This window comes from Alnus glutinosa, chromosome 7 (genome assembly GCF_958979055.1).
Source record: "Alnus glutinosa chromosome 7, dhAlnGlut1.1, whole genome shotgun sequence".
Lineage (NCBI taxonomy): Eukaryota > Viridiplantae > Streptophyta > Magnoliopsida > Fagales > Betulaceae > Alnus > Alnus glutinosa.
Window position 1 is genome coordinate 10,147,278 of NC_084892.1, and position 22,723 is coordinate 10,170,000.

Genomic DNA, 22,723 nt, shown 5'->3' on the forward strand with positions numbered 1-22,723 from the left:
CCCCTAAACCAAGAACCGAAGAGAAAACCCGGCGGCTAGGGTTTTCTTGTGAGAGAGATTACTCCAACTCCCAACTATCTATGATTTAAGTAGCTGGAAATTGTTCCTCATCGATTTTTAGGGCAACTGTTCCTAGTATTTGGTGGAAGTATTTACTAGTTATGTTCTGCCTAGTCATGGGAGGTACATGTGCTTCTGTGAATGAGTTATCTTCATCATATGGAATTTTAGATAACCAATGGGACTAATTTTGCATTAAGTTCTATGATTTGCACCAATCTGGTCGGAAAGGGATTGTCATGTTCTGGAGCAAGAGCGTTACATATTGGGTCTCTGGATATACAAAGGTTCAATTCCAATGTGTCAAATTTATTGGCCATCTGAAAGCTAACTTAATTTTGACGAGACAAATATAACGCTAAAAAAAAAAAAGTTAATGTTCGTTCATTATAAAACAAGAAATGCTACATACATTCTTACTCTCACACTTTGTACACTTTTTGACACGGCATTTAAAATCACCATTAGATTTTGAATGGATTAGTATTGAATTTTGGATTCAATGATAATTTTTAGTGCCACGTAGGGAATTTGCACTTAAAAATGTGAAAGGAAAAATGTGTGTAGCATTTATCTTATATTTATACTTTCTTAGATTAGAGGTCTAGTGACATAAATAAGAAAAATATGTTTTTTTTTCTTCTTTTTTTTAAAAAAAAATCTATTGCAGATAAGCAAATAAAAAAAAAGGAAAAAAGAAAAAGCAACCATTAAATCAAGTTATAGGGATTAGAAGTTTTAGAATTAGTATGATATTTTTTCAGGTACATTTTTTCAAATTTCAATTATTGCTTTTAAGTTAAATGGGTTTTCTGTTGTATATCTATCATTTTTAAAATATGATAAATATTAAGGTAATAATAATTAATTGATAAAAGTAATAAATGTTGATATAGTAGATTTTCAATTATTTTAATTTGAAAATAATAATTATGGTTAAAAAAAAAAATTCTTGATCCTAGTTTCTATATCCATTACAAGGGTGATTAGCGAGTAATGCTACATATCATCCTTGTGTCCCCCTTTTGTCATTTCATAATTGATATGGCTCTTAAAATCACCATTGAATTTATGATAGACCACTATTAAATTTTGATCCAATGGTGATTTTAAGAGTTACATTAATTATGGGAGGACAAAAAGTGAACATAAGAATGATATGTAGCATTGCTCGTGATTAGCAAGTCGATTATGATTGTCATGCTATCAAGATTTACCCACTTGTACGGATAATAGGCGGATCTTTTTCCCGTTAGCCAAGCTGAATCATTCTTTAAAATTTACCCAAAATGAGCTGATAGTAGTTTTAGGCTAGCTGGTTGCAAATATTTGTCGCTTACCCATCCACTTAATATTTATATTACAATTAATAATAGTAAGTTAAAAAAAAAAGTTAATTACCTTTTATTCCTCTTAACTACCACTCTTTTACATGTTGTCACCACGAACTACCATATGTCACACTCAATCTTCTTCAATTTACCAATCAGTAGCAAAAAAATGTCCCCAAATTAGAAAATCGCTTAAGGTCCATAATTTATAAAATGTCCCCAAATTAGGGCTGGCTTTATGGCTAGACCAATTGGGACATCGCTTAAGGTTCATAATTTATAAAATGTCTCCAAATAGGTGATTTATATTAAATTTGTCAAAAAAAGTTTTTTAAAAAAAGGCTCAAGAAAAATAAAATAAGAGGAGGCCATTTGACATTATATGATGGTTTAAAAAGGAAAAAAAGAAAAAAAGAGGTGATGTAGTCCCATGTTTAAAATCTTAAAATGTTTTAAACTAAAGCTCAATCTATTTTCTTTTTGTATTTCTTTTCTCTCTTCTTTTCTTTCATCACTTCTAATATTTTATTTCTTGGTTCTATCATTTTTTTTATATATATTTTATATGTTATAATTACTATCAAACACAATTGATAACAATTGATTTTAGTTGGTCGTTATTTTGAGTTCTTCTCGCGTGTCATTAATTTTATGAAAAAATTATATTTAGTCCTTAAGTTTTTATTTGATTTGGATTTAGTCCTTAGATTTTTAATTTAAAAAATAAGGTCTTTAAGTTTTGCCCAAGTTTTAAATTTATCACTCTATTAATTTAATATCAAAGTTAACAACTTTTTATATGTCACGTGTGTTTCATTTGACACTTTAGGGTTCATGTTAGCTTTCAATACAATGTCAATGTCTATGTTAGCATCAAATTTGACAGTTTTCCATCTTATGTTACAAATCTAGAATATTAGAATGACGAAGAAGATGGTTTTTGTTTCTAAAGTTGCTTATTATTATTATTATTATTGTTATTATTCTATATGGATGACTTAGCGCTTAATGATGTATCATTGATCTTAGGTGTTGACATGGATGCTGATATGTTAATTGAGACACACATAAAATATAACAAACTATTAATCTAGAAGAATAAAGTGACAGAGGGGCCAATTTAAAGTTTGTGCAAAATCTAATGACCATATTCTTGAAATTATAAACTTAAAGACTAAATTCAAATAAGATAAAAATTTAAGGACTAAATATGATTTTTTTTTTCATTAATTTTAGTACACAACTAAATTAGTTAAATCATACTTACAATTGTTTATCTTACAAGAAAGATGTTATCTATTGAGTATAATATATTAACAAAAACTTTAACCTAAAAATTTGATTAGCAATTTTATATTTCAAAAGGCTAAATAAATAATAAAAAAAATCATTTAAAAAATTATTATAATAATATTAAAAAATTTAAAGGCCCATTTTAACTTTTTGTAGCCACTTGCCCCACTCCTCATCACTGCTGCCATGTCGCTGTCGCCCACGTCGCCTCTCTCTCTCTCTCTCTCTCTCTCTCTCCACTAATCTCAAAACTACACGTAAGTTAGTGTTGCTACTTGTGGAATTTCCCGATTGCATTGTTTTCGTTAACATATTCTGCAAATTTCTTATCTTGTCAATGTATATTGTTATCTTTAGGTTTTTACCTCGAATTAGATTTCCCTCTCCCAAGTTTGGCCCTAATTACTCCATTTTGGTGTTTTTTACACTAATTAGTAATTTTTTTTTTTTTTTTTTTTTTAAAGATACCTTAGATTTATCTTTCTGAACCAATTTATCTTTAAAGGTTCAGAAATTTTCTCCAGACCGATAAAATGGATATGGCCAAATTCCGTCCTCTATAGACGAGCAGGCTGTTCTTGAAACCACCTCCATTAGACGTAGATACGAGAATAAGTTAGAATCAAAATTCATGGATAGACAGCGATGGTCAGTCTTTCCTTTGTATTGAATTAAAAAAAAGTGATTTTTGTACAACACATTTTGTATAATAATTACACAACACATTCACATGACGAGTCACACTCACATGAATATGTTATGTAAAAATTATATACATTTATTGTGCAAATATTATTCCTCTGAATTAAAATTGTCTTGTCAGCATGTTAAGCATCTCTGCTTAGGCTTTTAGCACGCCAGTTCACGCATACCATTACCGTTTTAATTAAATTATTGCCATATTTGATGCTAATAACTAAATAGACGAATATTTCTAATATTAATTAATAATTCGTCTGACTAGAAAATCCCAAGGCCTTCTGCGAACAAGACTGGTAATTATCTACCCTATTAGAAGGGCAATTTCGACCAGCGTGGCGATGAAAGAGGGAATTTAGTTCCTAACCGAACCCCGCCTATACGCGTCGTTTTACTTTGCTTGGTCTCCAAGTCGTCGAGGTCGAAGCTACCACTGCACTTCCCTACACCTCCCCTGCCGTAAATGAATTAATATTTATTCCATAAATAGCCTCACCGCCTTAATATATTCACCGTTCTGTACCAAAAAACCCCACCACCCCCTACGCCTTTTATATAAACCCTTCTCTGATCCATCCTTTTTTCCTGTTCACTCTCACACAAGCCGCTACCTATACGTGGCGTTTCAATCTCACCGGATATCGTATCGAACATGATGGAGATCGCCGACGGCGCCTCCGTCCCGGTGGTCTTCTCCGACGGGGAGCGCGAGACCGACATCGGGAACGTCGTCGTCCACCCGTCGCTGGAATTCAAGACCTTCCAATCGATCATGAGCCGCAAGATCGGAATCTCTCCGCAGCAGTTCTCGGCCTACCTCGCCGGGCCGGATACTCGCAGGAAGATCCCAATCACCGGGAAGTTCAACTTCGCGGCGGTTTCCCGCGAGAAGGACTGCTTCTTCCTCGTGGTTCTGAAGCGATCGAAGCGCGAGAGGAGGCGGAGGACCCGCAGGGAGGACGAGCGTTACGGTTCTCGGATGAGCGTCGTGCAGAGAACGATCAAGAAGGTTCCGGAGAACGTGATGCTCCTGAGACGAAACGCCGGGATCGAGAGCGTCCAGGCTTTTTCGGGTTTCGTAACGGTTATGGATCGGGTCGGATACGAGAATCGGGTGCGGGAGTTGCGGGCGGAGAGAGATAGGTACCTGATGAATATGGGCCTGAGCGGGTTGTGCTTGGGGAAGGTAGAAAATGTCGACGTGGCGGAGAGAGGGGTTACTAGTCAGAACGATGTCGTTGAGTGCGAGGAGTGTGTGAGAGCTAAGGACAGCGGGAGAGAGGTTGGGTTTCATTGGTGCGTGTACGACGCTGTGACTTTCGGGTTCAGGTCCCCGGCGGGTCCGATTGCGCGGCCCGTTAAAGTATCCGATTAAACCTTTTGGAAAAGGTTTTGTGTATAGTGGGTCTGATTTGCTGTGGGTTGGCGCAGTATAAGAAGGATGGTAGATAAATTTATGGTGCTCTAAAATAGAGGAAAGAAAACAGTGCTGTCTGGCAATTGGGCAGTGTTTGTAATTGTGACCTTTTCTGTTGAGAAAAAAGAGTTGGTTTTTTATTTTTATTTTTGGTGGCATGGGAGGGGTGGGGCATGACAGCATAGGGCTGTTTCCCACGAGATCCTATTTTGTGGCTTCAAATTGAAGACAAAAAGAGTGTGAATTGGAAAATTGGTAGAAATGAGAAAGGAATATTATAGACCCTTTGGATTAATTAGCTTCTGGGGTTATATTTGGCATCAAATTTTGTGGGCGCTTCCAGTCCAGGCTGTTATTGAACCCATTGCCGCTTGATCGTGCCTACAAACCTTCTTCTTCTTCTTCTTCTTTTTTTTTTTTTTTTTTTTTTTTTTTTTTTGGGGGTGGATGCGGATTGGCTTTGTGTAATCATGGACAAGTTCAATCTATTCAAAATATGTGTTATATTCTGCACTGTGGAGTTTTTTTTTTGAATTTTTTGAGGAAGGGCTGCCTTTGTGGTGTAAGTCAGGATTTTTGACCCTTTCATGTATGATTAATAAACATGTGGGAAATGCTCATAACCACTTGTTTTGGTTAAAAAAAAAAATAAAAAATGGAGAAAGTTAAATTTTATAAGCAAGTCAAAGAGGCTGGAGAAGTCCCATCTATGATATATTCTTTTCTTTTCTGTAATATTTATTTCCATAACGCTATAAAAAAAAAAAAAAAAAAAAAAAAAAAAAAAAAAAGAAAAAAAAGAAAAAAAAGCCTTTTTCTCTTTCTAAATTAAGGAAGAGAAAAAGCTAATTCTTGATAGAAATTGTTGGTACAGCTAAGAGTGATCTCACACCAAACTTCAGGTAGAAAATCTGTAAAAAGACGGGCAAGCAGGGAGGTTTGCAAGGGTGTGTCAGTATGAGCCGCATTTGATTTTACTCATAAATGTATCAAAGTGACATCCACTTCATATTTGAGTTCACGTTCATCTTAGAATTGAAAATTAATGCTATAAGCAGTTGTAAGTTCAAATTATTCATATTGAAAATAGTTATAATAGAATAACAATTCACATGATGTGTTCAGTGCTTTGTCACCATACCAACACATCAATCAGAAGTCTCCATTTCTATGATCAAGATAGATAATTATGGTTGATATATTATGGTCTTATCAAATGAAAAAATGCTCAATTCCATTACTAACTACAAATTATAATTTATAAGTTACAAAGTTTATGGTTTACGTCTTTTATATGATAATCTCATTAACACACTTTAAACCATATTCAATATAACTTAATGACTACATGTTTATATACAAAATAATATGCACATGTACAATTATATGCCTAATGTTCTTAATAAAATTCAGAAAATAAACAATTTTGTATAATAAACCAAAATATACATGTAATTGTTGTGTAGCATAAACTTTATTAGGTATTCTACAATAACATTGTTGTAATGTCCGAGTAATATTGAAAGTTTTAGATAAATATTGTACTAATGTTGTTGTAATTTTCATATGAAAATATGTGGTAATGCTACATATTCGGTATAATGCCTAATTAGTATTATGACATTGTAAACATGCAGTTATAATGCCCGAGTGGTATTATAATATTATAAACATGTTATATTGCCCATTTTTGTATAGAGTATAAAGAGAATAGCAATTGGTTTAGATATTAGTTGTTTAAATATAGATTTAAACTAATTCACAGTCATATGCGATGGGGTAAATTGCAATGAGTTTTGGTGTCGAGAGTTCACCAAGCGGTTGGAAAACCCAACAGAAACACCATCAACTGAAAATATTATGAGATACACCCTGATTTGAACAAAGGGCAACATTCTCATGTGTATCATTTTATTTTCTCCTACCCACTATACGAGACCTCACTTGTGATGTCCCAAAAAATTAATTAATTGGTAATTAATTTCACGGTACACCTCACCGTCTAATTCCTCCAAAGAATAAGACCAAGGGATCTCTACCCCTCAAAGAGAATATTACGCGTAGGAAACATATGATATTCCTACTTATATTAATAATTACAACCAGGGCATTTACTAAGAATCTTAATTGAAATCCTTACAATATACATATCAACACTATAAAAATATTTCTATACAAAACCTTTAATACACAAATATATCTCAAAACACTAAGTCTGCAGTGTCACTCAATAGATCTATTTACCATAAGTGACTTCCAAGGTTTTGCAATGTGTCATCAAGCATAACCTGATCAATATCATTACTTCAATCGGCCACGTCTACCTTAAGGTCATTTTTACTCAAAAACCTATCTCGCATCTAAAGTAACCATAAATCCACCATTTAGTAAGTAAGTCGATGCTAGTGTATGACTATGAACAGTTCATATGCAGATAAAATCATTAAAAAAAAGTAGTTTTTAATGCAACATTCATTGCTAAAATTAACCTTTTGAATTTCTTCTCTTAAAACATTTCACTGAAAACAATCCCATTGTAGGCATCATCATTTTATTCATAGAGTATCCATTCAAACCTTATTAGTTTTACATCATACCCATAGCAAGGTGGTAATTGTGATGCACATAACATTTCCGCAAGCACTGGTCATTTCAACCCTTTTTTGTGAAATCCTATAAGCCTAACCCCTCTACTTGGGGCTGTTGTGAGTTTTAAAAATACTCGCAAGTACATGAATTGTTTGCAATATAGTGTTTTATAAGTGCGAGGTCGATTCCACAGAGAAATTGTCAAAAATCAAGATTTTGCTTAACTAACCTCATTTTAACCTAGTTCCAAATGTTGAGGTTCAAATAAGCAAAATAACACTAAGTTAAAGATGATGGAAAACAAAATATAAAAAGAACTAAGGCTTAAGAATCCACCAAACCAAATCCAACAACACACACTCTTGTTTTCTATTAAACACCTAAAAAACATTTAAGCTTAACTTGTCATTTAAGTTCTTGACCACATGACCACATATGTTAGAACTATTTAATGAATCCAACTCAAAGATAAATCACAAAGAGTACCTATTTGAAATCAAATTATTCATTGTATCCATTCAAAGAACAAATTACAATGGATATCCTCTTTCAAACCAATAAATCAATGTATCCATCGGTTGAAACACATTAAATGTCCTACTTATTCAACCAAACACATTCATTCCAAAAGATAAAGCATTAAAATGAATGAAACTTGAATAACATATTAATAGAACATCAAATGTACAAATAACATAACAAGAGTGTGAGTGTTATCAATGGTGAGGTTTCATCCTCAACTTTATATGAGAGTTCTAGCCTCCCATGACTAAAAACATTACAAAAGCTTGAAGAAATAACATAAACTCAAAGAAGACTTAAAGAAAAGAGTTACAAAATGCAAAAGTTTCTGAAATTGAGCTATTACATAAAAGAAAACGGCCTAAGACTACTGCCCAATTTGTTGGGTTTCAAATAAGAGAATGCTATGGCTTTATAGAAGAGCATTAGGGTTTGAAGCCATGTAAAAGGATTCATCTACCCCCCTCTAGGGTTCCTCTCTTGCAAGAGATAACCAAAGTCACGAAACCAGCGTGCTCTGCTGTGAAAATCAGAGGGAGAAGTGCTTTTGTGAAAAGAAATGGTTTGATTGGAGTTCTGGTACAAGTCTGCATTTTTGCCAGTTCTACAAGGTGTGCTTGAGCTCAACAGTTCTACGCTCGAACTTTAATGACTTCCTTGCGTGCCTCAAGGTGCTCTGATGGCTGCTAGAGGGTAGGTGCGCTGGGCTGTGCTCGAGCTCACGTGGCTGAAAGGCTCTTTTGTGGCGCATTGTTACAGGCTAATGACATGCTGTGGGTGCGTGCGCTCGAGCCCAGCAGAGCTGTGCTCGAGCCCATTGCCTTAAAATTCAAATTTCCAAGTTTTTGTGCAATTTTATCCCAAAATCTCCATTTTTCACTTAATGACCTACAAAATGCTAAAACACCAAAACTACAAAATACATCAATGGAAATTAAATCTTATAAATCTATCAAATACTAATTACAACAACAAAGTCATACATTAGTCTATCTGATTAAGGCTTATTCAAAATATTATACACATAAAGAATGGTTATACAAAAATACGTGTCACATGCGATACAAGCCATATACACAAGCTATCTAGGTATTGGCCATCCTATTTTCACTGTTGCCTCTGAGTCCGCCTTTAGCAACAAAGAACGTATATTGGATCCCTTTAGGAGTTCATTACCTTCACTTATCGTTGATGCCTTGATTTGCACACAAGATTAATTAAAGAACTACCCATTTAAGATTCAGGAGTTGGAGAAGTTGGAGGAGTTTGTGGAAAGTTATGATGAACATGGTAAATGTTTATAAATTAGTTATTTATAAATTAATTTTGCTTACTTCTCATTATTAATTAATTCATTTTAGTTATTTATTCATTTAACTCAAACTTCTTCTATTGTAGTTGACCCTCACAATCAACCTTCAAATTTAAGGACTAAATCATCTTTTTCTTGATATTGTAATTACAATACAATTGTATCAAGTACATTTGTGATTTGTACATGCTCGTACCTTGATACTAGAATGTTAAGTTTAAAAGCTTTATTGTTGTTACCTCCACAAGATTTTGCTAGAAAACCAAACGGGAGTGATGTTGGATTTGTTCTAAAGCACGTATGGCAAACAAGATTATCATATTTTGATTGTGTTTTTAATATTTTTTTTTATCTGTTTTTATTTTTGTTTGGTTGAATTTCTCTAGTAAACTTTCTTGCTTTGAATCCACTTGAGTGGAAATTGTGTTTTGCATGCTTATGGAAGTGGAAGTTAATAGGTTTATGTTTGTGTTAGGTTTGATTGATTGAATTTTCATTTATATTTTGAATGTGAGTGTACGGACTATGGATATGATTGTCTGGATTGTAAATTTTTTTATGTTGTGAATCTTCATTTATATGCCCAAGTATGTTACCTACTTATCTATGAATATGTTTTGTTTGTAAAGATATTTGTAATGATTCTCTTCATTTCAAGTAGCAAATAATATTGATCCAGATTACTTAATAAATATTTTTATTTAAAATTGTGATGTTTTTTAATCTCATAATTTATAACTGTCTTAAATTTATATGTTACTCTATTCTTGATTTTATTTAAAATGGTGGATTGAAAAATAGAATAGAGTTCGAATATGGACTAAGCATACTAGAAAAGGAGTGACATTTTATTGTAAGAAAACACAATTATCTTATTCCTTTTAACTCTACAGTATGAATGAATCAAATTATTAAAGTAGTTAAAATGATATGGGTAGAAGAATTAGAATTAGCTTATTGTGCCTGAAAAGTGCTAAAGAGTGCACATTTTTAGGCCAAAAATTGCCTTGAAAAGTTAAAGAAAGAAGAAGAAGAAGAAGGGCCTAAAATGTTTTAAGTGAGCCCAAAAACAGGCCTAACACCCCCAATAGGCCCAAAAGGCTCAACTTTAAAAAGCAGCTATAAGATTAATAATTACTAACCGATGTTTATAAAATAACCACCAACAGCCTTATGCGTTTATGATTAGCGGTTTGATGGGATAACCGCTAACCATGACCGTATTTTCACCTCTATATCTGAGAGTTATTTTCGAGTGGTCCTGAGCGGCTATATGATGTGGTGTTGAGGTGATTTGGTGCATTGCATTTTATTGTAGTTTGGGTGCTCCCTTTTGTTAAAGCACAAGGTCTTTGGATAGGAACCCATGTTACTTGGTTGTAGAAGTTGAGGGCACAAGTGAAGAGCACGGGAACATGGAGGACTTAGAGGTGCTAAACGTGGGTAGTTGGACACGTGAAGTATTCTAGATGTGGGTAGTGGGGCTGTAGTTATGACGTGGGTGGTGGGAGTAGAATGCTGCAGTAATTATTTTATAAAAAGTCTTATGTTGTTGTGTTATTATTTGGTGTTATTGTTATCCACGCCTAGTCAATGTGGGTAGAGTTAGTGACTTAGTGTAGTGGTAGTTTCCTTATTAAGTGGGTAGTTATTTGAAAGTAGTTTAAGACTTAGGCTTGGGAGCACGGTTCAAGCATTGAATATTGTATTGACATTTGCCATTGTGGTTTGTATCCGGTCTTAATTGGATTTGTTATCTATCATTGTGGTCTCTCCTACCTGAAAGGAGTTCATTATCTATCTATTTCTATTCAATTAGTGGTGGGTTCCTATCAACTTCTGGGCTAAAAGCTATATATACATTATTTTGGCCTTCTGTATCAACTCACATGTCGGGAGAAAGTATCAACTCACATGTTGGGAGAAAATTCCTTTGGGCATTCAAATGGATCCAAGGGATCGAATGGTTTTGCTAAACTGGATTTTTCCCGTTACTCGAGAGAAGATCCCACAATTTGGTTGGAGCGGGTAGTTCAATACTTTGACTACAGGCAAACACCAAAAGAACAGAGGGTGTCATTGGCTGCCTTTCATTTAGAAAGCGAGGCCAATCAATGGTGACAATGGATGAAGAAGGTGTACAAGAAGAGCTAGTTGCCCATTACGTGGCAAGTATTTGAAAAAGAGTTATTGATCCGATTCGGTCCTATTGAAGTCGAAGATTATGACGAAGCACTCTTAAGAATCCAATAAGAAGGGACATTGTGAGAACATTAACAAGAATTTGAGCGATTGGCAAACTGGGTGGATGGGTGGCCTCAAAAGGCACTTATGGGAACATTCCTTAGAGGATTAAAAAAATGATATTGTATCTGTTTTCCGAATGTTCAAACCAAAGACTCTCCGTGAAGCCATTGAGCTAGCACAAATGGGAGATGATAATCTCTCTAGAGACCGGAAGACTACAAGAGGTCAAGGGCCAAAACCACACCAGACCGAAAGCTTTCCCAAGTCCAACCACTCAACCGTTTCAACATATTCAGCCGAGTACTTAACAAATACTACACGCCCATATTCATCCGGTGCTGCCAAGAAATTGTCGTGGGAGGAGATGTAGAAAAGAAGGGAGAAAGGCATGTGTTTCGGTTTCAATGAAAAGTTCACAACGAGACATTGTTGCCACACACCTCAAGAATTCTCTATTAAGGTTTCTACACCAAAGGAAAGGTATGAGGAGTTTGAAGATGGCAACACCGAAATTGTGGAAGGTAAGCACAGAACCGGAGAGGTTGAACCCCTCATCAATTTCCACACATGAACCTAGAGGACAAGGTTCCTCTTCAAGGGAAGATGATTGATGGGTGATAGGTTTTGAATGTTGTACATTCAAGCCTCTTAACTTATATTTGTTAAACCCTTAGCTTCAATATAACATTTTGCATTGCTTTTGTGTTCGAAGCAATTGTAGGTTGCTAAGGGAAAAAGACACAAAAAGCCATCAAAATCGAGCTAAAAGGGAGCAACATGTTTTCTGCCAAGGCAGTGGGATCGAGCGCACCAATCTTGAGCCCGAGCGCACTCGATCTAGGATCGAGCGCAAAGTGCAGCGCTGAAATGCAGAACTGTAAGCAGCAATTCTGAAATGGAAGAAAAAGATGGAATAAATCAGCAGCACGTGACTTGATTCTTGGGCGGTGCATAAACGTCATGGGAGATTCCTTTTTTCAAGGGAAGGAAAGCTTTTGTCTATAAAAAGAAAGAATAACGTATCATTTGGGCTTTCTCCTAAGGGATAATTGCACCACTGATCCCTGGGGTATGCCATAATTACGAATCACTCCCTATGGTTTAAAAAGTTCATGGGAGGTCCTTGTGGTAAACTATAATTACAACTCGATCACTGGAGTCAAATTCAGTTACATTTTTTGACAGATTCTGTTAAATGTCACGTCAGCACCACATTAAATCAATAAGATGGCGACACGTGTCCATCTTAATAAAAAAATATAAATTTATTAAAAAAAAAAAAAAAACTTATTTTTTTTAAAACAAAAAAACAAAAAAGGAAGGGGTAGCTGCGCGCCACCCCTTCCCTTTTTTGTTTTCTTTTGTTTTTTTTTTTTTTTTTTAAGTTTATTTATTTATTTTTTATTTAAATGGGCACATGTCACCATCTTATTGGTTTGATGTGGCGCTGACGTGACATTTAACAGAATTTGTCAAAATTTTTAACGGAATTTGACTTTAGGGATCGATTTGTAATTATAGTTTACCACAAGGACCTTCCATGAACATTTTAAACCATAGGAGTGATTCGTAATTATGGCATACACTAGGGACAAGTGGTGCAATTATCCCTTCTCTTAGCTTAGCTTAGTTTTAGGTTTTAGTTTTTGTAGTTTTCTAAAAACAATGAACGTGAGGAAGAGTTTTTAGTTTATTTCTCATTACAGATTTTTGGAAGCAACTTATGATGGATTGCTCATCAACTCCAAGGGATTCAAGGACCTCCATGAGTGGCTAAGCTCTCTATAGGGTTTTGATGAATCCTATCTAAGTATCAATGGCTTAATTGTTTTTCTTTGGGATTTTTCTATTTTTAGCATCAATGATTGTATAACTATGAGGATTACACTTTTGTAATTGGTTTTAATATTTAAATGCAATCTTGATGAAATGTTTATCTTGTTTTAGAAAGCTCTTTATCTTGATTGTATAAGTATTCAAATTATATTTATTGTCTAAAAAAACAAAATTATATAATGGTTATGCAATGGTATTATTTGAACATGCAACAAGTGATTTTGATAGTTCATGCCTAGGGTAGACAAGTCATGCTACATTTTAGGTTAGAATAATTTAGGTAGATGATTTGCACTAACTGAAGATTAGCTACACTTAATCCTTGATTGTTTGTAACCAAGTTAATGAATTTGATAATCCATGCTTAACAAAGATGGATTACACGTATTTATTGATGATGGTCTTTTCTTGACAACTTTGTTATGTGCTTGACAAACACACACAAGTAATATCATGCCCAGAACGAATTTTCCCATGTTAAATATAATGGCCATTGTTACGAGGATAACGGTGAAATCAATTCCTTATTTTTTATTTCATTAAGTTCAACTCTAATTTATTTTCCAGCATTTAATTTTAGTTGTTAGTTTAAAAAGCAAAACTCACAAAAATATCATTTTCTAGGAGATAAATTAGAATTGATTTTACTAAAGCTTGATAGATACAACCAACTTAATCCTTGATGATCGACTCCCTCAATATAAATACTATCTTACAATGATTCGTGCTATTACGAATTGTATTATTATTGACGTTTGAAAAAGGACCACATCAATGGGAACCCACGTTACTTGGTTGTGGAAGTTGAGGGCACAAGTGATGAGCATGGGAACGTGGAGGACTTAGAGGTGCTAAATGTGGGTAGTTGGACACGTGAAGATCATGGCCACGTGAAGGACTCTAGATGTGGGTAGTGGGGTTGTAGTTATGACGTGGGTAGTGGGAGTATAATGCTGCATTAATTATTTTATTAAGAGTCTTATGTTGTTGTGTTATTATTTGGTGTCGTTGTTATCCACGCCTATTCAACGTGGGTAGAGTTAGTGACTTAGTGTAGCGGTAGTTTCCTTATTAAGTGGGTAGTTATTTGAAAGTAGTTTAAGACTTAGGCTTGGGAGCACGGTTCAAGCACTGAATATTATATTGACATTTGTCATTGTTATTTGTATCCAGCCCTAATTGGATTTATTATCTATCATTGTGGTCTCTCTTTCCTACTTGAAAGGAGCTCATTATCTATCTATTTCTATTCAATTAGTCGTGGGTTCCTATCAACTTTGGTGCTAAAAGCTACATGCATTATTTTAGCCTTCTGTGGCCGGGCTAACCCTAGTGGCCTTCGAGTGGAAGGGGGAATAGGAAGAAGGCCTTGTTGTAGCCAGGCCCAACCGTCATGCGATAAACTGGCCATAATGGCAGTCAACAATTAGATATACCATAAACCTTCAATTATTAATTAAACAACATTAATTGTCTCATTATTAGCATATGTCAAAATGGGCAACAAAAGTGTATTAAAACCGATTGTAAGCCATATTAATGAAACACGAGTTAAATGATAATGTTAATTGATAGCGATAATAATAACACATGATAATGTGAATTGTTTTTCTTTTCTGGGATATGATAATGTTAATCAAAATCATGTGATGTTTGGCTTCTTTGTGGGTGGGGGTTTTGTAAATGACGTGGAGTTATGTTCAAACTTCTATAAACCTTGGGAGAGGAGAATATGATTGGTTCGTATTTCATTAGACTTTGACAATCTTTGTGATAGATTGTGGAATGTGTATTAGTTTATTACAAAAGTTAGCTCTTGTAAGCTACTTGTTAGAATATAAATGATTAAATTCATATTTTTGTTATTAGTTTAGACTTTTATTAGCAGAGGTTATAAATTTAAACCATGTCTTTATTATTCACCTCTCATTTAATTAAAATATCTCACGTGTTGGGCTCACCTATTAATGGAGAGTTTGAACCTACACGTAAGGGGGGTGTCAAAATATAAATGATTAAATTCATTTTAACAGTTTTAAATATATGCTTGACCTTGTTTTTTTTTTTTTTTGACATGTCCACACAAGAGGCGTGGTCTCCAACCGATTAAGTTACCTCTTGGAGCTATGCTTGACCTTGTTAAAGAGCCTACAATTATAAACCAAAATTGACCTAGTATTAATACATATACATTATGTTAAAAAAACATGATGACTTATAATCCTACAAATCTTGTCCAATGTACCCTATTTTGGGGAAATTAAGAGGGCGTGGAACTTAGGCATAGATGATAGAGTTTATAAAATCTTAACAAATAATTATAGGCCAAAAAAATATAGCAGAAAAATTTAAAATTTTTTATTTACCATATAATTTTACTACAAGATATTAGAGTTTCGTCACTCTTTACTTTTAGGAATGTCTAAGTACCGACCCTAATGATACAATATTGCATGAAGGGAGGTCACCTCCATCCCGAATCTTGGTCTAGCTAGACAGATGGTGTAGGGCTTATGCTAAAAAAATGTTTATAAATAATGTTACTCTTCACATTCATTTTATATTGGTTGACATGTCGTATTTTAAATAGTTTTTTATGTCAATCACTTAAAAAAAAAGAAAAGATACATCACCCGATATAAATAAGTATAATAAATGAACGTGAAGAATAACAGACTTGTTTAGTAATGCTTTTTTTAGTGGATATTTTTTGCTTTTTTATTATAATGAAACATTAAGGTGAATGTTATTTTCAGTATTTTACGAATATTATGTGTTTGGAATTATTTGGTAATGCTTTTACCCTTTTTTTTTTTTTTTTTTTTTTTCTTAAAAAAAAAAAAAAAAAAAAAATCCAAAAAAAGGTTATACATTGGTATTACTCTACAGGGAACACGGAAAACACACTCATATGGATCATCGAATTCGTGGCATATCTTCTGCAATCATCTCTAGACTAACACGTGTAATCAAAGAGGACGAGTCCCCATCGACTCCTTGGTAGGTCGCATCCGTTGCGTTGATCTCCACCCTGACAACGTGCCAGCCTTTTCCCTTATATCTGCTCACGCACCTATGCAGTACATATCTGGTCTACTCGCTTTCTTATAAGGCCACGTGTTAAAGTAGACAGATGGCTTACCTCTGTAGCGCGTGAAACCACATGCACGAAAGGAAAGGAGAGGTCAGGATGAGGAGGCGAACGGCCGAGAAGTGGAGAGCGAGGGAGGCTATTGATACGGCGCTAGAGCAGAAATGGCGTGTGCCGAGTGGTCACGTGACATGAGTACGGCTGTTCCAGCCTAAAGCAACCCTAGGCCATGTTTGGTTAGCGATTACAAAACCTGCTTTTAGACCCATCCTATCAGGACAAACCAAACGTTCCCTTATTAGCATTTTCTGTTTCTCTATGGATTCCTTTTAAAGACCAACTTGTAACGTCATTTTGAAAGCAGCGTCTCTCTCTCTCTCTCTCTGGTCGCTAGTCTGTCGTCCTGGAGGAAAACCCCGCTTTCAGAGTCTCAGACCCTTGAAGTTCCCCTCTCTGTTTTTTTGGTTCTCGTTCGCAAAGGAAGTTTGAACCCAGAAACCTTTCACTTTTTGTTTTCGTTTTGTTTGGGTGTATTTTGAGACCCCCAAAAGCTTTTATGGCGGAGTTTCCTCCAAACTTGGACGATGGAGAAGTGTGGCTTCCCTCTGATATTTTCCTCAGCCAAGTGCCCTCCAGGCTAACACCCCACCACCGTTCTACCATGGACGACTTCACTGAACGTTTCGCTGCTTTCACGTTGCTCCAATCTCGCCGAAACGTTTCCAAGCCTTCCCTTGAGGTCCCTGCTCTCTCTCTCTCTCTGAAGCTCTTCAGCAAACCCACCTTCACCTTGCATTTGCATGGCCATCTTACAGTTACTTTTTTTTTGGTGTTTTGTATTGTGTAGCGGTTCAGACGACCGGTTCGTTGCGGTCCAGTTTCTCGTGTACCTGAGGAATATATGGGCGTCAACGGCGGTCTGGAAGTTGAAGAGATTGGTCACGGGCTATACGGGCCCTACTTTCCTGGACACAAACTGTCATACGAGTACCAGCTCCTTGAACCGGCTCAACCTCAGGTGACGAGGAAAAAACCGGAAACCTGAACCGGTTTCTTTACTTGTCTTTTCAGAGAGCATTTTTGCTTTTTTCAGCTTTAATAAATGTGTGGGGTTTAGAGGGTTTTTTTTGTCATTTGCAGGAAGTTGCTGATAGCTTTAGGGCTAGGGTTCTGAGGGCTCAGCAAAACCGCCTCCCAAACCGGCTTTTACCATTTCAGGGAAGCGGTGGGTTTGGAGTTGGTGCTGGTTTTGTGAAAGAGTCAGGCGGTACTGGTGTCTTTATTCCCCGTACTTTGAATACCACCACCGCCAAAAATGTCACAGCCACTGATATAAGAAAGAAACGGGGTGAGTTACCAGCTATGCTTTTTCGCTTTTTTTTTTTTTCTGGTTCTTTTCCTTGCTACTTTTTAACAGGTTAACATGGGGTTGTGTTTAAGCCTTTTTGCTTTAAAACTCATTTATGGTTTATTTTATGCACAATAAACTGTTTTTCCTTTAAAATAGTCGAGATAAAGTTTATCTCTGATGTACAAGTATTATGGCGGGTTTCGGTTTTGTATGGTCCACTGTTTTTTATTTTATTATTTTATTTTTAAGTTTTAAATTTTAAATTTTTTTCTGGTTCTTTTTCTTTAACTATTTTTTAACAGGTTAACATGGGGTTGTGTGTTTTAATAGCCTTTTAGGCACTCTCATAATGCATTTGTTTCTTTTTGCTTAAAGTGATTTTTGGGTTTTTATTTGTTATTTTTAACTATTTTTTAGTTTTTGAATCTTTGGCTAATTTGAACTTTGAAAAGATTAGAAGTAGCAGAAAGAGCTACTTTAGAAAGCACTTTTCAGCCCTAGGAAGGCATTAATTACTGAATTTGTGCACAATATTGCTTGCTTTTTCTTATATTTACTTGTTAATTAACATGGGTCTTCCTTTTGAAATCCTTGTTGTGTCAAAAGTGAGAGAGACTGTTATTTATGCTCTTTGTACATTCTTTTCCCCCAAATCACGAAATGGGTTTTTATCCAGTGGACTGCAATAATGCGAGTCTATCTTCTTCATTTGACTGAGGAATAAAAGCAAGAATCTATTTTTATTCAGCTATGGCAGTTTTGAGAAAGGGGCAGGAGATTCAAGTCACTCAACAGGGGAGCTGCCTGAATGGGATTGGTATGGGCAAGCAAAGGGAAAGCAGCCATCACTATCTTCCTCCTGAGATGGGCTTGCCTCAGGACTGGACTTACTGAGCTGAGCTAATCTCTCCTACACTTTTTTTCTGCTGTAAAGTGGGTCTTTTTATCAAGGAGAAGAATAGAAGGTCAGAAAAATCTTTTGGGTATTGTGTAGTATTATAACTAAGGAAGAAATGGAACTGTTTTTTGTGTTTCCCTGTGCTTTTTTAGCTTTGTAGAAATAAAATAAATGTATGGAAAGGGGTCTTCACTCTTCACTAGGAAACTGAGCTGTTTCTACAGCTTATATATTATCTTATTATTATTACATTAATAGAATATTAGTATTGTTGTGTTGTCATTAATTAGTGGTAATAATTTTGATGTTTTGGAAGACCCTTGTTCTGTTTGTTTGTGGCTTCTGGTGTGGCAGAGGTACCCAAAATGCACTTTTGCCCTTTCAGTCGAGGTTTTTGGGGTTGGATGGAAAGGACAAAAGAGAAAACATTTATGGGATATGGGACCCCTTCTCCTTCTGCGTGAAAATTAAGAGGGGCGGCTACCGTGTCAATCTCTAAGATTGACATGTGAGAGACGATTAATATTTAGACAAAAAAAAAATATAATAGAAGTATTAAAGTTATTTTTATTCTTAAATTCAGGTATAAATTCAGGTACTATTTATAAAATAAAATTCAAGTATAATAAGGAATTTAACTCGTAACAAATTTGACGATTTTTAAAAGTTGGCATCTGTTTGTGAAAATGTCCGAAATTGGAAAGCTCATCAATTCAGTGGGGGGGGGGGGGGGGGGGGAGGGCTGGTCTTCATTCCGTAGCAGGTGAGGGCCGAGTCAATGGTATGACCCTACCTACTCTGTAAATAAAGGCTAGTTTCCCAATAGGTTTGTCTTCCAAGTGTTTGAGAATATGTGTGAATCACTAGCACAATTCGTATCAGAAAAGCTCCATGACTGAATTCCGTGATTAGGTACAGTTGCATGCCTTGGTGTGCAACACAATGAACGGCTAGGGTTTGTATGTGGGGATTAAGATTTGCTCTCAAGAGTCAAGACCTCTTGCATCTCTCCTCAATTATGAATTATGGCCAAGAGGGTGGACTCTCATTTTCAAGATTCCCTTAAATATTTTGAATCCCAAGCAAGGTTGGACTTGGAAACCATGTCTTTAGTCCAATCACTCCTACGCTTAATCCCACGTCAACGAGTCTTTTCCTTGTGGAATTTGGCCAAGCCCTTGTAACTTGTAAGTAATTGTCATCTTGAGGAGAGACTTAAAGAGAAAATAAAATTAGCTCCAATGGACATAAGACATATGTCATCTTATGACTTGTATTTAATATGATTGATCAAGAGCTCCATTAACTTCTTTAATTGCATTTGACTCCTCCATTAAATATTCATAGTGAAATTAAATTTAATTAAAAATTTATTGTGACTTTATTTCTCTCTCTTCATCCTTGAGTTTCCAATTTAATCTTCTACTTTTTTTTTCCTTTTTTTTTTTTTTGTTTGGTAGAGATGTCAATTCCATTAATCAAGAGTAATAAACTTGCTCAGCAAGTAATAGACTTCCTCAGTACGGACACGATCTAACATATGCACTAGAGCAGATTTTGCCAACATGTGAGAGGCTTGGTTCGCCTCTCTCCGTATATGCAGGATCTCAACATTAGGAATGTCTAGCAACCAAAGTTTTGTATCCTCCAGAACTGGTTCACAGCTGCTCCAACAGGGGGAAGCCTTGTTAATGGCCGGACAACTTGCCAAGAATCACCTTCCAAGACCACCGCATGAAGGTTGGTCTTCGTTTCGTAGGGTTGGTCTTCATTGAGCATATTTTAGTTTAGTAACTCATTACTAAAATACTTAGGCCTGGGATTCTGAATAACCATCTCTCATTAAATCTATCTCATTGATTCCAATCAAAGAAATTAAGAATTCCATATTGAGGAGTAGTGTTCTCACAATGCTAGATGTGATCACCCAATACATCGATATTTTGATTATAAAAGATCTCACTCTCAAATGTATCAAAATGATCTACACTTCACATTTGAGTTTGCATTCCTTTCAGAATTGAGAGTTAATGTTATAAGCAGTTGTAAGTTCAAGCTATTCAATTGACAACAATTTATAGAATATCAATGCATTTGATCTAGTTCAGTGTATTCCAAACACACTAATATATCAATCAGAAGTCTTCACTTCCATGAGTAAAATAGATCATCATTATTGATATATTATAGTCTTATGAGATGGAACACCCAATCTCATCATTGATTATGAACTAGAGGTTATAAGTCACAAGGTATTATGATTTAAACCTTCTATGCGATAATCTCATTAACACACTCAACCCATATTTAGTGTAACTTATTGACTACATAAACATAAATGTCGCACAAATATATAAAGGTATGCCCAATTAAATCTTCTCCAAAAACAGAAGGGGGTCTTGGCGTTGTTCTCGTAAAATAAAAAATTTGATTAATAAATGAAAATTGTCACATAAAAACAAATTGGGTTTTAGATCACCATCCTTAACAGTCTCTCACTTGCTTTCAAAGCCAATTTGGCATACTTGTGACAAATCCATTTAAATGAGACTCAAAAGTCTTATGGGGTAAGATCTTGGCGAAAGGGTTCGGTAGATTCTCTGTAGAAGCTATATTTTCCATGGTCACATTCTCATGTGTTGCAATCTGTCTAATGAGAATATATTTGCGCTCAATGTGCTTCATTCTCTTATGGTTTCGTAGTTTTTTGGATTGTGCAATCGCTCCACTACTGACATAGAACAACATGATAGGACAGTACTCCACTCTCACAATACCATAACTTTTTGAGTCAAACAACCTCATTTGCAGCTTCACAAGCAACAACATACTCAACCTTCATGATGAGTCAACAATATAAAATTTCTTGACATTCCTCAAACTAATGGCTTCACCATCTAAGATAAACACATACCCCCGAGGTGGACCTCCAATAATTATGGTCTGATTGTAGTGTCTAGGAGTGTACAACCGGTTGCAGTTGCGGTTATTTCCTTATAACCGCAACCGAGGTACCCGATTATTCACTTTAAATAACCGCAACCGGTAGTTATTCGATTATTAAAAATTGGTTATTAATCGGTAACCGGTTTAGGGAAATTATTGTTTTTTGGTTTTTGTTTTTTTCTTTTGAAATCCATCCGTTCAATATCAATCCTAAATACTACTGGATGTGCATAATTTCATTCACCATTCATTCATAATTTAACAATTAACATAACCTTATTTCTCAATAAGCTCAGCTCCCAATCAAGTCCATAAATTAAATAAAATGATTGCAAAGAAAATCAAACAAACAAACAACATTACAAATCCAAAATCAATCTAAAACCAGTTTCCTCTATTAAGAATAAAAAAACATTACAAATCCAAAACACAAAAAATATAAAAAAAACAAAAAATCAGTCTAAATGGGGTGGGAACATTGCGGCTAAGGCTGGGCACGAGGCGGGGTGGGACGGTTTCCCACATTTTTGGCCCATGCGGGTTCGGAAAACCCTACCCGCAGCTCCCTAAAAATTACTTGTATCCGTGCGGGGCAGATTGTGCAGGTTGAACCGGGTGGGGCGGGTTTTTTAGAGAGAGAACAAATCGGCTAGAAAGTAAAAACTACTAGAAATTTCAATCGCACTCCCCAACAGAATCAAGAGAGTAAGAAACACATTAGAATCGAAATTTTCTTTGGGAATTCTGAAAATTTTTCCTCTTTTTTTTTTTTTTTTTTTTTTTTTTTTTTTTTTCTGGTTCCAGCAACCAAAAACAAGCTCTTTTTTTTTTTTTTTTTTTGGTGAGTATAAGAACTACTCATTAAAAAATATTCAGCAACCCAATTATTTGATCGCCTGATCAAACCTAATTTTTATGATCTGGATGCTTGTTTTAGTCGGTAAATGGACTTGCTGTAGTGCCGTAGATTATTAACGGTCACATTTTTAAATTATTATTTTTTTCGTAATGGTCATATTTTTCAAAAAAGGTCATATGCTTTCAATATAAATAAACGTTAGGTTAAGAAATACAAAACGGAGAGATAAATGAACATTTGCTTTGAGTGTGAAAAAAACATATAAAAAAAAG

At 35.2% G+C, this 22,723-nt stretch overlaps 1 protein-coding gene across 1 annotated transcript; it reads left to right on the plus strand.

Moving 5' to 3' along the window:
- Positions 1-16,651: 16,651 nt before the first annotated feature.
- On the plus strand, positions 16,652-18,928 carry LOC133873824 (uncharacterized). Its single transcript, XM_062311598.1, has 4 exons — positions 16,652-17,136; positions 17,245-17,415; positions 17,538-17,745; positions 18,497-18,928. Exons 1-4 carry the CDS (start codon positions 16,954-16,956, stop codon positions 18,640-18,642), a joined length of 708 nt encoding a protein of 235 aa, XP_062167582.1. The 5' UTR covers positions 16,652-16,953; the 3' UTR covers positions 18,643-18,928.
- Positions 18,929-22,723: the final 3,795 nt, after the last annotated feature.

Excerpts from the sequence above, each read along its gene's own strand:
- LOC133873824 (XM_062311598.1), top strand. The coding sequence starts at position 16,954 with ATGGCGGAGTTTCCTCCAAACTTGGACGATGGAGAAGTGTGGCTTCCC. Across the intron at positions 17,416-17,537 it reads TTGAACCGGCTCAACCTCAG|GAAGTTGCTGATAGCTTTAG; the intron begins GTGACGAGGAAA and ends TGTCATTTGCAG. Across the intron at positions 17,746-18,496 it reads TGATATAAGAAAGAAACGGG|CTATGGCAGTTTTGAGAAAG; the intron begins GTGAGTTACCAG and ends ATTTTTATTCAG.